Below are 14,846 nucleotides of genomic sequence, written 5' to 3'. Positions count from 1 at the left end.
AGTAATAAAAAATGGCTAGCATTTATATACATCTTTATAGCTTGCAGACCACTTTACAAATATATCATTCAATCTTTACAACACTCCTATTGATGCTATTACTATTTTTATCTTACTGATAGGGAAACTAAGGCAGAGAGAGGCTAAATGACTTGTTCACTGTTTCACAACTAGTTAAAGGCAGTTGTTAACTCAGGTCTCCTTGACTCCAGGTCTAATACTGTCCATTCTGCCAGTTCACAGCAAATAAAGTTATGGAATTTTCAACTGCTATCACAGACTCATAGGATTTAAGAGGTAGAAGAGACCTCAGTGGTGACAACTCATTCACAGCAGGAATCCCTGTATAATGTTCCAGAAAAGTGATCCTCTGGCCTCTGCTTAAAGACCTCCAAAAAGGGAACCAGTCCCCAACCCCCATCTCCACTCCTTCCCAAGCAGCCCTTCTACTGTAATTGTTAAGAACGTTCTCCTATATGGTTTCTTTTTCATCACATTCAATTTAGATCAATGCATAACATGGAAGTAATATAAAGACTAACAGACTGGCTTCTGTGGGGGTGGGGGAGTGGAGCAAGATTGGGGGGGTATTGTAAAATTCAAAATAAAATCCTCAAAAAAAAAAAAGGAACATTCTCCTAAACCCAGGCTTCCTCCAAGCTCCCACTTTTCCCATATTTTTTTTGGTTCTGTCTGCCAAAGTCTGATGGAATAAATCTAATCCCTCCTCCACCTGACAGTCTTTTAGAGACTTGAAGACAATTATCAGATCAAGAAACTGTAAACTGCTCTGCTTTGGAGAGAAAGAGAAACAGAGTCAGAGAGAGAGAGAGCACTTGCAGGTATCTGGATAAGTGGAGGCCCTGTCTGCTATATTCATGGGCAGCAGCTTATACTTCATTCGTATTAATATCAGTGGAAACTGATTTTTTAAATCTATGTATTTTCCTAGAAACCCACTATGAACAACTATATGTCTATTTCTTATAGTATTTGGAAGGGTAGAGGAGAGTTTAAAATCTCATTTTGAAAATATGTTTGGTCCTCCATTTTGAATTCCTCTGAATTAAGTCAGTTGGCATTTATCAGTCCTTTTATTAATACCTCAGCTTTTCAAAAAGACTTCCATAAGAAAGAAACACTCTTCTAAGTGGGGGAATAGATATGGTATTATATTTCTAAAAGAGATCTTTTGGTGAAATTTTATTGTGTATAACATTGGTTATTATAAATCATTGACATTGAGAACTAATGCCTGTCTCATAAATTAGTTGTTTAACGTCCATACTTGAGTTGGTTTTTGTGTTTGAGGTGTATGAATTGACCTGCATTTGATCTGAATCAGTTGTGGTAGGTTTCTACACTATTAAATTAATATTTCCGATTCCTTCATAAAGTATTTTCTGTTTTATTTTTCTATTGTGGTATGACAGTGCTGCTCGATCTTCTGCTGACTCAAATATGGATGATATTTGTAAACTGCTTCGTAGCACAGGCTATTCTAGCCAACCAGGAGCCAAAAGACCGCCCAACTATCCAGAGAGTTACTTTGGCAGAGTGCCTATTAGTGAAACTTTTGTCAGCATGGTTATTGGGAGATTAAGATCTGATGATATTTATAACCAGGTAGGAATTGAATTCATTTTAAATTTAAACAATCTGTCACACTAGTGTCTAGTCAAGTCACATAATCCTGATTGCCTGCATCCAGGGCCATCTCCAGTTGGACTCAGCTAGCTATGGAGGAGAACGTGAGGCTGACTTAGTACAGCATTCCCCTCACTTATATCCAATTCACATACTTGTCATGGCATCACCTTCTTGATGTCATAGTTTTCAAGGATGAAGGACAAATATCATCCTCATCATCAAAACAATCTGTACACTGAAATCATTTTTCCAATTTTTTATTAGATTCAAAAGCCATTTTTCTAATTTTTGGTTTTGTGAAGTAAATGCATTGCAAGCAGTGTTTAGATCTGAGAAAATTATTTCATTGTATTTCCAAGTAAATTAAATAAGCAAACCAGATCTTACTTAGACTTACTTCTGTTCCAGAGCTCTTTGTAGTAATGGCATTTGACTTACACAGCTTTGCTTTTCAACGAAATGTTGATGAACTCGAAAAATGAGATCACTAAAATTGTTTTTCTTAGTTATAAGGTGAGGAGATTTTTCATATTCTTAAGTGCTGTTTTCTTCTTTATCCATAAGAAGTCTTTCTCTTCCTTCTTCAAAAGAGTTAAAAAGAATTGAAATGGCCATAGAATATTATTATGAGAATAAAAGAAATTTAGACTAAATGCAGGTGCAAGACTACATGTCAGTCCTCTCTCAAAAATCTACCAAGTGCCATCATTGAATTAGAAAGTAATTTTATTGTATTCTTTTCCATTACAAATTAATTTGTGCAAATTAATAAAAATGCTGTGAAAATAGACATCTTATCTTCTTTAAATCTATACTCATCATCAGAAAGAATTTACATAGTCCTTCTTAAAAAGCATAGTGAGTTTAGACTTTTTTTTTTTACCAAACATTATAAAGGCAATGATTCTAAACCAGCACAGTGTGAAAGTTTCCCCCAACTTTGGAGGCCTTCAAGCAGAGACATTCATCCATCTGTCACAGGAAAGAATTTATGCTTTATCTATCCATAGGAGGATTTTCAGGGTCCTTTGTAATTTGACATTTTTTTATTCTGTAAAGTTGTTTTAATGCAAAATTTTGCAGTCACCCTTTGAATTGTATGCAGAATAAACTTTGTTATTTATTTTTCCTTAAAAAACTTTTGGCCTAGATTGAAGAACCAATTATTAGATCAAGTCTGTGTTATCTTAAAAACAATCATTATTTTTTTGTCTACTGACAAGACCCCTTCAACTGGGACTTGCAGGATAACTTAATATTATTATTACAACTTAATGTAACTTAATATTATTTGGGTTTTTTTTTTAATAATCATTATCTATTTCCTCTACGTTCTCTGATTTTTCCACTGGCTTCAGAGGTTGGCAGTGGGGTTTTTAGTGACTTGCCCAAGGTCACACAGCTAGGTAATTATTAAGTATTGTGGGTCAAATTTGAACTCAGGTCCTCCTAACTCCAGGGCCAGTGCTCTACCCATTGCACCACCTAGCTGCCCCTATTCCTGTCCAATCTTAGAATCACTGTGATATCTTCTCCTTTTCCTACATTTATTTTGTCTCCCTGCTTCCTACCCTTTTTCTCTAAAAGTAATGAAACAAAACCACTTAAAATACAAAAGCCACACTTATTTTTGTAGACATTGCTACCATCAAAATATTGGCTTGGGCCTCCACTCACCTTTAAGGATAATATGACTGGTAGAGAAAAGGAGAAATGTTGGTTCTATGTCCACCCAGTAATGTGTGGGTCTTATACATATAATCTCTGTAACCTAGTTAGAGGTTCCCACTTCAAGACTACACAACACTGATTTAGAGTAGCTGATATGTATCAGTTATTTGGCAAATATATGGCAGAAAATATCCTGAAATTCAAGCAATGGGGATTTTCTTTATTTTAGGTTTCAGCATATCCACTGCCAGAGCACCGAAGTACTGCCCTTGCGAACCAAGCTGCTATGCTCTATGTGATCCTCTATTTTGAACCATCTATTCTTCATAACCATCAAGCAAAGATGAGAGAAATAGTGGACAAATATTTCCCAGATAATTGGGTACATATCCTTATTGTACATTAACTTTTTACCAAACTTTATCCAGACAAAGAAAAATATATCCAGACTTTATCCTACAAAATGCTCTATCTTTCTTTCTTTTTCTCATCACAAATATGGTTGATCAGAAAAGAAGGTGGGCCAGTCATTTAGTAAGAGTAAGGAGTTCAACATAGCAGGCCTTGCCTTCCATTGGTGCTCCTATTGTGTGAATGGATTTAAGGAAGGCTTCCAACATGTTTGGTGGACCCCCTGAAGAGGTCCAGTTTTTTTACTGGAACTTTTTAATTGTTTTTATAAATAGTGGATATTAAAGTAAAATCACATTGAAATAATTTTAGATTTTTTTGTAGTTACTATTTTTATCCTAGTCTCATCTTTTACATATACAATTCATCTATGACTTTCAGTCTTAGGGAATTGTGGCTCAGAGATGGAATGGGTCACATATCTGGTCATTGTCATAAAAGGGTTTTAAAGTTAAGCCCCGCTAACTCCAAAGTCAGTACTCTGTCCATCACTGAGTGCCGTTCTGCCTCTCAAATAGTAATACCATTTGCTTTTATGCTGAATTTTACTTTTAAAATGTCATGATATTCTTCAGTTAAATACTTCATGAGAATATTTAAATTTTTTTAAATTTGATTGAAATCTATAACAAGTTTAATCAGAGAATGAAAATAGTATTTATGAATCACTTTCTTCTGTATATAACACTCTACTCAGTATTACCAAAGGTTGACAAAATATAGAGCAGAATTTGCATCATAAGTTGCCTAAATGAATGTGCTTATTGACATTTTTTAACTCTTAACTGAATTTTCATTTTATTTTTCCACTTACATGCAATGATAGTTTTTCAGCATTTATCCATTTGCAAATTTATGAGTTCCATATTTTTCTACCATTCTTCTGCCTCCCCATGGCAGTGAACAATCTGATAAAAGTTGGACATTTATGTTTAACAATTTACGTATTAGTAATTTTGTGAAAGAGGAATTAGAACTAAGGAGAAAGGAAAAAACCATGAGAATGGAAGAGTTTTTTTTAAAAAGTAAACTTAGTTTACATTCTAGTTCTGTGGGTTTTTCCCTTTGAATGTGGATGGCATTGGAAATAATAGGTCTCTCTGGATTGTCCTTGATCTCTGAAATGCTCAGAGGAGTTACATCCACCATAGTTGATGATCTTACAGTGTTATTAATGTATATATTTATTGACATTCTTAAGAACAACTTGAAGTTGTGAGTTGATGTACACTATTACACTTCTTAGAATTTAGCAGTAAAGAGGAAGCCTTCTAATTCTGCCACTTTTTTCTGACTAGATGCTGCTATAGAAATTACATTTTGGCTATATAACTAAATTCAGAGACATTTTAATTAAAGGAATGTTAGTTCTTTGGGAATTCAAACTTCATGAGAGTAGATTCTCTTCCCTTCTTTCTCTGATTTGTTTGACTTTTCAGGAAGCTCTCTACCTAGATAAGAGAAGTTTAGTTGGTATGCATATCTATTTTAAAATAGTATTGAGTGGATTAAAAATTACCTCTTGTTTCTGCGTATTAGCACCTTAAAGGCTGGACCACATCTCATATAACTTTGTAGCCACCACAATAGCTTATATAGAATAGGTATTATTAAATATTTATTGAATGAATAATGAATATTTGCAATTTTAGGTGATCAGCATTTATATGGGAATTACAGTCAATCTTGCAGATGCTTGGGAACCTTACAAAGCTGCAAAAACTGCTCTGAATAATACATTGGATCTTTCAAACATCAAAGAGCAGGTATGTCTGATTAATCAAAGAAAAATCATAAATGGTTACAAGACAAAGCATAAATTTTATGGATGTTCTGTTCAATTTGAACCAAGTGTCTATTAGCATTTCAGTAGAATAACATTAATTCAATGATAAATTTGTTGAGCAGATTTCATTAAATGTTAGCAAAATGCCACAATAATTTTGCATAATTAAAGTGGGACAATATAATTAGAAAATAGTCCTATCAACTTTTGAAAGACATGATAAAAACTAATATTTATATTACCACTGTAAGATTGATAAAGTGCTGTAATTGGGCAGTTAGGTGGCACAGTGGATAGAGTACTGACCTTGGAATCAAGAGGACAGGAGTTCACATTCAATCTCAGACACTTGACACTTAATAGTTGCGTGACCTTGGGCAAATCACTTAATTCTGATTGCCTCGAATACAGGGTCATCTACAGTCATCCCGATTCATATCCAGCCACTGGACCCTAGATGGCTCTAGAGGAGAAAGTGAGACTGGTGACTTAGCACAGCACCCCTCACTCAAATCCAATTCATGTGCTTGTCATGGCATCACCTCTCCTGATGTCATGGTTTTCTTCAAGAACGAGGACAAACCAACAACAAAATGCTTTATATAAATTATCTCTTCTAATTGTAACATCAACCCCAATAGGTAAGTGCTGCTGTTATTCCTATTTTACAGCTGAAAAACTGAGACAAATTAAGTGACTTGCCCACAGTCACACAGCTAGGAAGACCCGACTTGATGACTCCAATTCTAGTACCCTAGACTGTGTGTCACCTAACTGCCTAAATGATAAGCCCAATATTATACAATTGTAAGGGACCATAACCATAATTACTTGGTTTGCCTTCTTGACTCCTCTTTCTTCTCATATGCAGAATTGATTCTTAATGAATTGACTGAGATTAATATTTTGTATTGATAAAATAAAAGATAATCCTTAAGAAATAGTTTCTACTACTGCAATTCCATCTTCACTTCCGAATGTCTTTAGGAATATAGATAGGTAAATAGGCTTAAGAAAATGGACTCCAGGGGCGGCTAGGTGGCGTAGTGGGAGCAGCTAGGTGGTGTAGTGGATAAAGCACCAGCCTTGGAGTCAGGAGTACCTGGGTTCAAATCCGGTCTCAGACACTTAATAATTGCCTAGCTGTGTGGCCTTGGGTAAGTCACTTAACCCCATTTGCCTTGCAAAAACCTAAAAGAAAGAAAAGAAAAAAAAAAGAAAAGAAAATGGACTCCAGGGGCAGCTAGATGGCACAGTAGATAGAGCGCTAGCCCTGGAGTCAGGAGTACCTGAGTTCAAATCCAGCCTCAGACACTTAATAATTACATAGTTGTGCGGCCTTAGGCAAGCCACTTAACCCCATTGCCTTGCAAAAAAAAAAGAAAAGAAAAAATTTTTAAAAGAAAAAAAGAAAATGGACTACAAGAAATACAAAGGTTTTCCTTTTCTTTCTTTAAAAGACTTGATTCTATTTCTTTGATAAGAATTCAAAAGTAAAGAAAAACCTGGATAAAGAAGAATAATTCATTTCAGGAAGCACACCTAGCTTTTTATAGCCTATTCCTCACTCTAGCAGACTGGATTTTAAAGTTTCTGCTCCACAAAAAAACAATATTTTTCTACATATATTTTTCCTCCCCAAAAAAAAAATGGTCTAGCCTATTTTATATAGGTAAATTAAACTTAATAAATAATGTACAAAATAATTTGATTTCTGGCATATATCCATGCCTTTCCAAATTTATATAGTCTTTGTGACATTTTAAAATGATTGTTTGGTGCTTGCTATTGAAATATCACTTGACAATCTCAACTCAATTGGAAAACATTAATAATGTTTAAAATTTATTTTACTTCCTTCTCTGTATAAAGAAAGTAGACTAGATACCTACCTATTCTTTGCCTAAATTAAAGCCGTTTCTGTATCCAATAAAATCTGACCCACTTTTATTTTCCACTATGCCTTATGCATGCAGTAGTTTTTTACTTTCTAGCTGCTTCTTTTTTTTTTTTTGGAAGGCAATGGGGTTAAGTGACTTGCCTAAGATCACACAGCTAGGCAATTATTTATGTATCTGAGGCCAAATTTCAGCTCAGATCCTCCTGACTCCAGGGCCAGTGCTCTATCCACTGTGCCATCTAGCCACCCCTTAGCTGCTTCTATCTTGAATTTCACAGTAAAAAGTATTGAAATATCTGGTGATATCAAGTTGCATTTTTACCTTTTCCTCACAAGTCCCTGAAACATCTATAATTCATCACATGAATATCATTCAATTTGTGTAGTCATTGCAACTGTTGCCATGATTCACTGCTCTGTAATGTTAAATCATACTTTCTGCTGAACTAACTCAGTTTTTTTACATTGAAAGGCAAGCAGGTATGCCAGTGTCAGTGAACGGGTACATTCTCAAGTGCAGCAGTTTCTAAAAGAAGGTTACTTAAGGGAAGAATTAGTTCTGGATAACATCCCAAGGCTACTGAACTGCCTGAGAGATTGCAATGTCACTATCCGGTGGTTGATGCTGCATACTGCTGACTCAGGTAACATCCATAATTTGTAGCTTTTCATATGATATCTCATTTTTAAAATTAACAGAGTTCCATTTTGCCTCATAAAGTGTAGCAACCAGAAGAGAAAAGCCCTTGAATAAAAAACTGATTCCAAGGACTGAAGTTAGAACTTGAGTCTGAGTCCCAGCTCTACCACTTACTAGCTAGTTGACTTTGATAAAGGGAGCTTTCTTAAGTCTTGAGTGATCAAGAACAGCTTTGCAGAAGAGGTAGAATGTTTAGTTGGTTCTCAAAAATGGATAGAGGATATCAGCCAGTATTCTGAAAAGGGGGATTTTGTGACTAAAGGTAGGAATGTTAAAGAAATATTTGAAAAATATTGATTGGACTAGTTTAGTTGGACTAGGCAGATTGAGGCTAAATCTAGGAGAACTTTAATGTCCAGTGAGTTTGTATTTCATCCTAAAGAGAGGAAGGGCAACTAAGTTGTATATTGGATAGAGCACTCACTCTGAAATCAGGAGGATCTGATTTCTAATTTAACCTCAGACATTTGACACTTCCTGGCTGTGTGACCTTGGGCAAGTCACTAAATCCTGCTTGCTTCACATCCAGGGTCAGCTCCAGTTGTCCTGATGGATCTGGAAGAGAAAGTGAAACTGGTGACCACTCACTCAAATCCAATTCTCTTGTTTGTCCTGGTATCAACTCCCTAATATCAGAGTCCTCTTCAAGAAAAAAAGACAAACATCATCATCAGAGAGGAAGTATGAGATAGTAGTCAGAGTGCCAGACTTGAGGCAAGAAAACATATGTCCAGACACCATTTAGATATATGACCCTGGGCAAGTAACTTAAACTCTCTGAGCCTCAGTTTCTTTATAAGGGGTATCATAGTCAAGATTAAAACAAAAAGATATGCTTATAGACCATCATTGACAAAAGGCCCTATTCACAGAGGATCTTATTTACAGTCGAAAAAAAATGGAAACTAAATGTGAGTCCATTGATTGTGGAATGGCTGATCGGATTATAGTATATGTATGTAATGAAATATGACACTATAAGAATCCCACCACGTTTTGAGGCAACCCATGTCATCTGTGAACAAGGACAATGGACCGTCTTGAAGCCCTAGGTTCCCCCCTCACTTTTTTTTGTACTTGCTATTGTTATAGCATTACCCACTTTCCATTTCAAGACACTTTCTTATCATCTTGCATTTTCCACACTCAGTACTTTGACACAAATTTCATTGTAGGTTAGTTACTATAAAACATCTCATGGATGTGAAATAGTGAAGAGAACAATGAGAAGGGAATCAAATGAGCAGGAGTCTGACTCTGGTTCTTCCACTAACTAGCTGTGGAATTGTAAAATTCAACTCTGATGATATATACTTATTAATAACATTTGGAGAACATCAAAAATCAGACCATAGAGCTTGTCCGACCCAACTCATTCATTTTAAAGACAGAGGAAAGAAGGTCAGACAGCTAGCCCCATAGCAGGAGAACTAGATCTATGAATCAGGTCTCCTGAGTCTTATCCCAGTCCTTGTCCTGCTGCCTCCTCAAGTAAAGAACACTTTATCTCTAAGTCATATTTTAGAGTAAAAACAATTCTTTGATTCAAAGTGTAGGGGCTTTAGTTTAAAAAGATGAGCCTCTACTGATCTGAGAATTCAATTCTCTTCTTGATGGTTTGCCTCACTTAACTTCGAATTTAAACTTCCTGAAGGCAAGAATTGATGTTTACTTTGTCTTGTCACAGTGCCTTATTCAACAGTTAGTGCTTAATGAATACTTGTGGAATTGAATTACCTGATGCCCTAAATCTTCAGAATCTTATTGCTTGAAGTTGGTGACTGTTAAGACCTTGGAATGACCTTAGAGTTCCTCTTCATTTTAGAGATGGACATGTAGGATGTATAAATCAGTACAATCACTGGCTTGGGGAGGAAACAACCCCATCAGGGTGAAAGAAAGAAGCCACAATGGGATCTAAATTGAGCTTTAAGAGATCAAAGTCTAAGGACAGACTGAGTCAAGGACTTGGTTTCTCTGAAGGGCCAAAATCTTAGATAAATTAAATGGATGAATGAATGGATAAATGGGTAGATAGATAAAAGAAGAGAATAGAGCAAATGCATTTCTTTTGAAGCATTTTTTATGTTTCAGCCACCTTACCTTATAAGCTCTAGGGATACAAATATAGTCAAATGGCAGTCCCTACCCTAAAGTAGCTAACATTCTAATGGAAGAAGACACCTTTATGCAGGGAAAGTAGAGGGAATGAGATAGAGGGAGGGGAAGTCTACCCATATGAGAGAAGGAGGAAACTGATGGAGAGAGACCAAGTGAGAGTGAAATGAAGCATAACTGAGGTCCTTCCTAAAATGGTGATCCAGGGAATGGAATCAGTAATAAAGGTTGAGATGAGTATGAAACCAAGAGAAGAAACAGAGCTTGAGATCAGAAAGGTTGTCTAAAATGGTTTGGAAGATAGAATGTAGGCAATATTAAAAATTATCTCATTAGACTTATCCTCCCTAAAGCTGTGACCCTATCTAGCACTAACTTATATTCTCCACTCCCACCTACTTTGACACTTCATTGTGGTCTGATATCCCCTTCATGATATAGCTTCACCAGTCTATCTATGCTTCAGAAACTTTCCCTCTTCCTGCCCAGCTGTTTGACTGCAAACAAGCTCATATTTAATTTTGTCCTAGATTGTACTGGGTCATTTCGGTTTTGTTGTTGTTTTTTTCTTTAAAACTAAGGTTTGGGGGCGGCTAGGTGGCGTACCCAGGGCAGCTAGGTGGCATAGTGGATAAAGCACCGGCCTTGGAGTCAGGAGTACCTGGGTTCAAATCCGGTCTCAGACACTTAATAATTACCTAGCTGTGTGGCCTTGGGCAAGCCACTTAACCCCATTTGCCTTGCAAAAACCTAATTTAAAAAAAAAAACCCAAAAACCTAAAAAAAAAAAACTAAGGTTTGAAAGAGTATAGTAGAGCAGAGCCTAGTAGAATTTGCTTCTACTTGCTCCCCTGAGACAATAGTCACAGATTTGGTTCTTTTTAAGTACATCAAGATGGAGCTGATCTAGGTTTTTAAGTTGTTATTTGTGCCTTCTGTTTCTGGTATCCACTGGAAAGTCTTAGAGTCTTTTATCAGCTCACTGAAAGGTACTTTGAGGTTGGGCATCCAGGATTAATAGCCTTATTTTCTTTTTATTTTTTTTTAGGTTTTTGCAAGGCAAGGGGTTAAGTGGCTTGCCCAAGGCCACACAGCTAAGTAATTATTAAGTGTCTGAGGCTGGATTTGACTCCAGGTCCAGTGTTCTATCCACTGCACCACCTAGCCATCCCAATAGCCTTATTTTCTTACAGAATTACCCAACATATATCCTTCAGAAATATTGCCATTATCGATCATTCAGATTTATAGCTGGAAGAAGCTTCAGAAGTCTTTTGCCCAATCATCTTACTTTATAGATGAGAAAACCAGCCCGAAGATGTAAAGTGCACATAGATAGTAAAAGTTGAAACCTTATTTGAACTGAAAAATTTCACTCCAAACCATTTACTAGCTACCATTTCATCCTTAAAGCCATCACTGTTTCTCCTAATAAAAAATTTCTAGTAGCACTTCGCTTCTGTCTCTGTTCTTATAATATTCTACCTTATATCATACTTATTTTTATATGTGACCAGCAAATAGATAGCTCAAGGTTAGCTTGTTTCCATTGTATTCCATACCTCTCATTTTTAATATAGTGAATATTTTTTTAACAGTTATGATCTTAACTCTTCAGAAAGTGCTAGAATGAGTGCTAGAAAATAGAGGGGAAAAAGGAAAAAGTTTAAGATGGTATATATTTTATTATGATGTGGCTATTCCAGTGGACAAAATGAAAGGGACAGAAGATTTAGAGTGGAGCTTTGGGACTGGAGTTGAGGGATGAGAGAACAAAAAAATGGAGTTTAGGGAGAGAGAGTGTTCCAATGTCACTGGGATGGGGAGAATAAGAAACAATGGAACTATGTAAACTACTGAGGATTGAGTCCAGGTTAATTATCATTAAGTAGTGTGAGGTCTTCTGAGAAAGGCAGGTGATTAAAAGGTTGAAAGTCAATGATTAGGGGCAGCTAGGTGGTGCAGTGAACAGAGAACCAGCCCTGGGATCAGGAGGACCTGAGTTCATATCTAGCCTCAGACACTTAATAATTGCCTGGCTGTGTGACCTTGGACAAGTCACTCACCCCATTGCCTTAAAATAAAAAAAATTTTAAAAAGTTAATTGCTGATGTCCAAAAGAAGGCAGTCAAGATATCAAAGTCCTCAAAGATCACATTCTATTGAAATGAGTTGAAGGAACTTGGAGTATTAAGTCTGGCAGTTGGATGGTATAGGAAAGAATATAAGGGCCATCTGTCTTTGGATATTTGAGGAGCTATGTCTTGTACAAGAGAATAGACTTGTTCTATTTTACCCCATAAGCTAGAACTAGGAGCAATGGGTTTAAGTTGTAAAGAGGCAGATTTAGTTTAATACACAGAAAACTTCCCTAACAATTAGAGCTTTCTAGTAGTGGAATAAACTGCCATAGGTAATAATGGGTCCTCCTTATTGGAGGTCTCCAAGCAAAGGCTACATTATCACTTGTTGGGGAACCTATTTTAAAAAAAAGCAATTATTCAGACAGACTATTGTGGTTTAACCCATGGTTAATATATGCTTGATTAATTGCTTGAACTAGATTGCTTCTGAAGTCCCTTTCAACTCAGAGATTGTGTGATCTTTTCATCACATTTGTAACTTATAACTTTTATTTCTAATTGTCAGAAAGAATCATGCTCTAATTCTTTGAATTAGGAAATAATCTTTTAAATTGAAAACCATTAGAGGAAAGGATATTTGACTTTGAGGGTGTCTACTTTACCATTACCTTTTTAGTAGAGCAGAGATAGGAAATCTTGTAGTGATTATTGGTTTGTAGGTGATTGCTGAGATTTATTCATTCTTGTTTTTGAATATTATGCTTGAAACCATTAAATAACCGAATAGTCTTCCTTTATAAAAGAGCTTATATAACTTGCATTTTGATATGTTTGATGCAAATTGATAACCTTTTCCCTCCTATATATAGCCTGTGACCCAAATAACAAACGCCTTCGACAAATCAAGGACCAAATTCTGACAGACTCAAAGTATAACCCAAGGATCCTCTTCCAGTTGCTGCTTGATACTGCCCAGTTTGAGTTCATTCTTAAAGAGGTAACAAAAAACTATTTTATAAAGGAAGCATTGAAATCATTATCATCATCATAAGAAACATTTACATAGCACTTTAAAGTTTAAAGTATGCTTTACATATACTGTCTTAATTTGAACGTCACAACAGTCCCTGAGAGAGGCCTAACTTTCTCCGTTTTATAGATGATGAAACTGAGGCTTATAAAGGTTAGTGATATATCCATGCAGCACCTATAATAATTTTCAGAGGCAGAATTTGATCCCCCAAGTCTTCCTGACTGCAGTCTATTACTCCACCCACTAAACCATAAACAGGACTTCAAATCAAAATGCCTGGATTCATAGATCATTGAGATTTAGAACTGGAAGAAATCTTTGAGGTTATCTGTTCTCTCAGTTTTTACAAATGGGAAGTAAACTTATTTACTCAAGGAAACAGAAATAGTAATTTGCCTAGCTGAGATTTAACCCTGTTTCTTTTGATAAAAAGATCAGAGTCCTGCCTCATTCTGGGACCAACAGCCAGTCATGTATTAGGTATTCCTGTTGTGCGAAACCTCAACATTGCCAGTTTAACCAGACCACTAACTAAATGAGTGGTCATGGACCTCTCCAAGTTCAAGCCTCCTCCCTTGTAACATAGGGGTTGCAATACTTCTTCCACTACTTTGCAGGATTCTTGTGAAGATGAGACATTCATCTCTAGTCTCTTCTGAACTCCATTTCAACATCACCATTGTCTGGTGTACATTTCATACTGAATGTTCCATAAGCTTCTTAAAATATACAAGCAAAACAACACAATATTCCTTCCTTTCGCCCTCTCCCTCCAAAATAAAAGAAGGAAATAAGCATTTCTAAAAAAAACTTAACCCTAGGGTAGACACTGGTCCAAGCCTTCAAAAATATCATCACATTTGATCCTTAGATTATTATCCATAGTTGAAGAAACTGAGGGGGGTCCCAAACCAATACTCTCCTGAAATGCCCTGTTTTGGTTTATCCTTCCAATCACCCAAGTTGTCTATCTGTCTTATCCTTTACTCCTCTTGTTCTGTATTTCCAATCAGTCTCCAAATCTTATCAGTTCAACCTCCACAAGATCCTGTGTATCTATCCCCTTCTCTCCATGAACATCTTCACCACCCTACTTCAGGCCTTCCCCCTTTGCTGGACTATTGCAGTAGCCTCCTAATGAGTCTCCCTGCTCCTAGTTTCACTTTTCCAGTCCATCCTCTATACATTTTATTGATATTGCTAAAGCTCAGATAGACTGTCACTCCCCTGCTCAGGAATCTCTAGAGGCTCTCTATTTCCTCTAGAATAAAATGTTCTTACTAATTAAAACCTTTTGTTTCACTTGATACAAACCGCATTTTCCATTCCTATTATGCATAATCTTTCACATACTCTGGATAAGCACTAGTGGCCTTTTTACATTCAGTGTTCCATCATCTTTTTCCATGCTTTTGCACAAGCTGTCCCTCATTACTGGAGTGCAGTCCATGTTACTTTTACATTCCCTTTCCTTCTCAACTCAACCACTTCCT

The 14,846-nt window shown here is 36.2% G+C and overlaps 1 protein-coding gene across 2 annotated transcripts in view; it reads left to right on the top strand.

Moving 5' to 3' along the window:
* WASHC5 (WASH complex subunit 5) overlaps positions 1-14,846 on the top strand; it is a 58,423-nt gene that overhangs the window by 10,757 nt on the left and 32,820 nt on the right. For both annotated transcript variants that reach the window (XM_074201683.1, XM_074201684.1), the window contains exons 6-10: positions 1,434-1,626; positions 3,551-3,703; positions 5,385-5,498; positions 7,891-8,062; positions 13,190-13,317. In XM_074201683.1, the coding sequence (XP_074057784.1) occupies positions 1,434-1,626; positions 3,551-3,703; positions 5,385-5,498; positions 7,891-8,062; positions 13,190-13,317 (760 nt within the window). The remainder of the gene's footprint in view (positions 1-1,433; positions 1,627-3,550; positions 3,704-5,384; positions 5,499-7,890; positions 8,063-13,189; positions 13,318-14,846) is intronic.

Source organism: Macrotis lagotis, chromosome X (genome assembly GCF_037893015.1).
Source record: "Macrotis lagotis isolate mMagLag1 chromosome X, bilby.v1.9.chrom.fasta, whole genome shotgun sequence".
Classification (NCBI taxonomy): Eukaryota; Metazoa; Chordata; class Mammalia; order Peramelemorphia; family Peramelidae; genus Macrotis; species Macrotis lagotis.
Note: the sequence above shows the minus strand (reverse complement) of the source record. Positions and strands in the feature narration are given on the sequence as shown.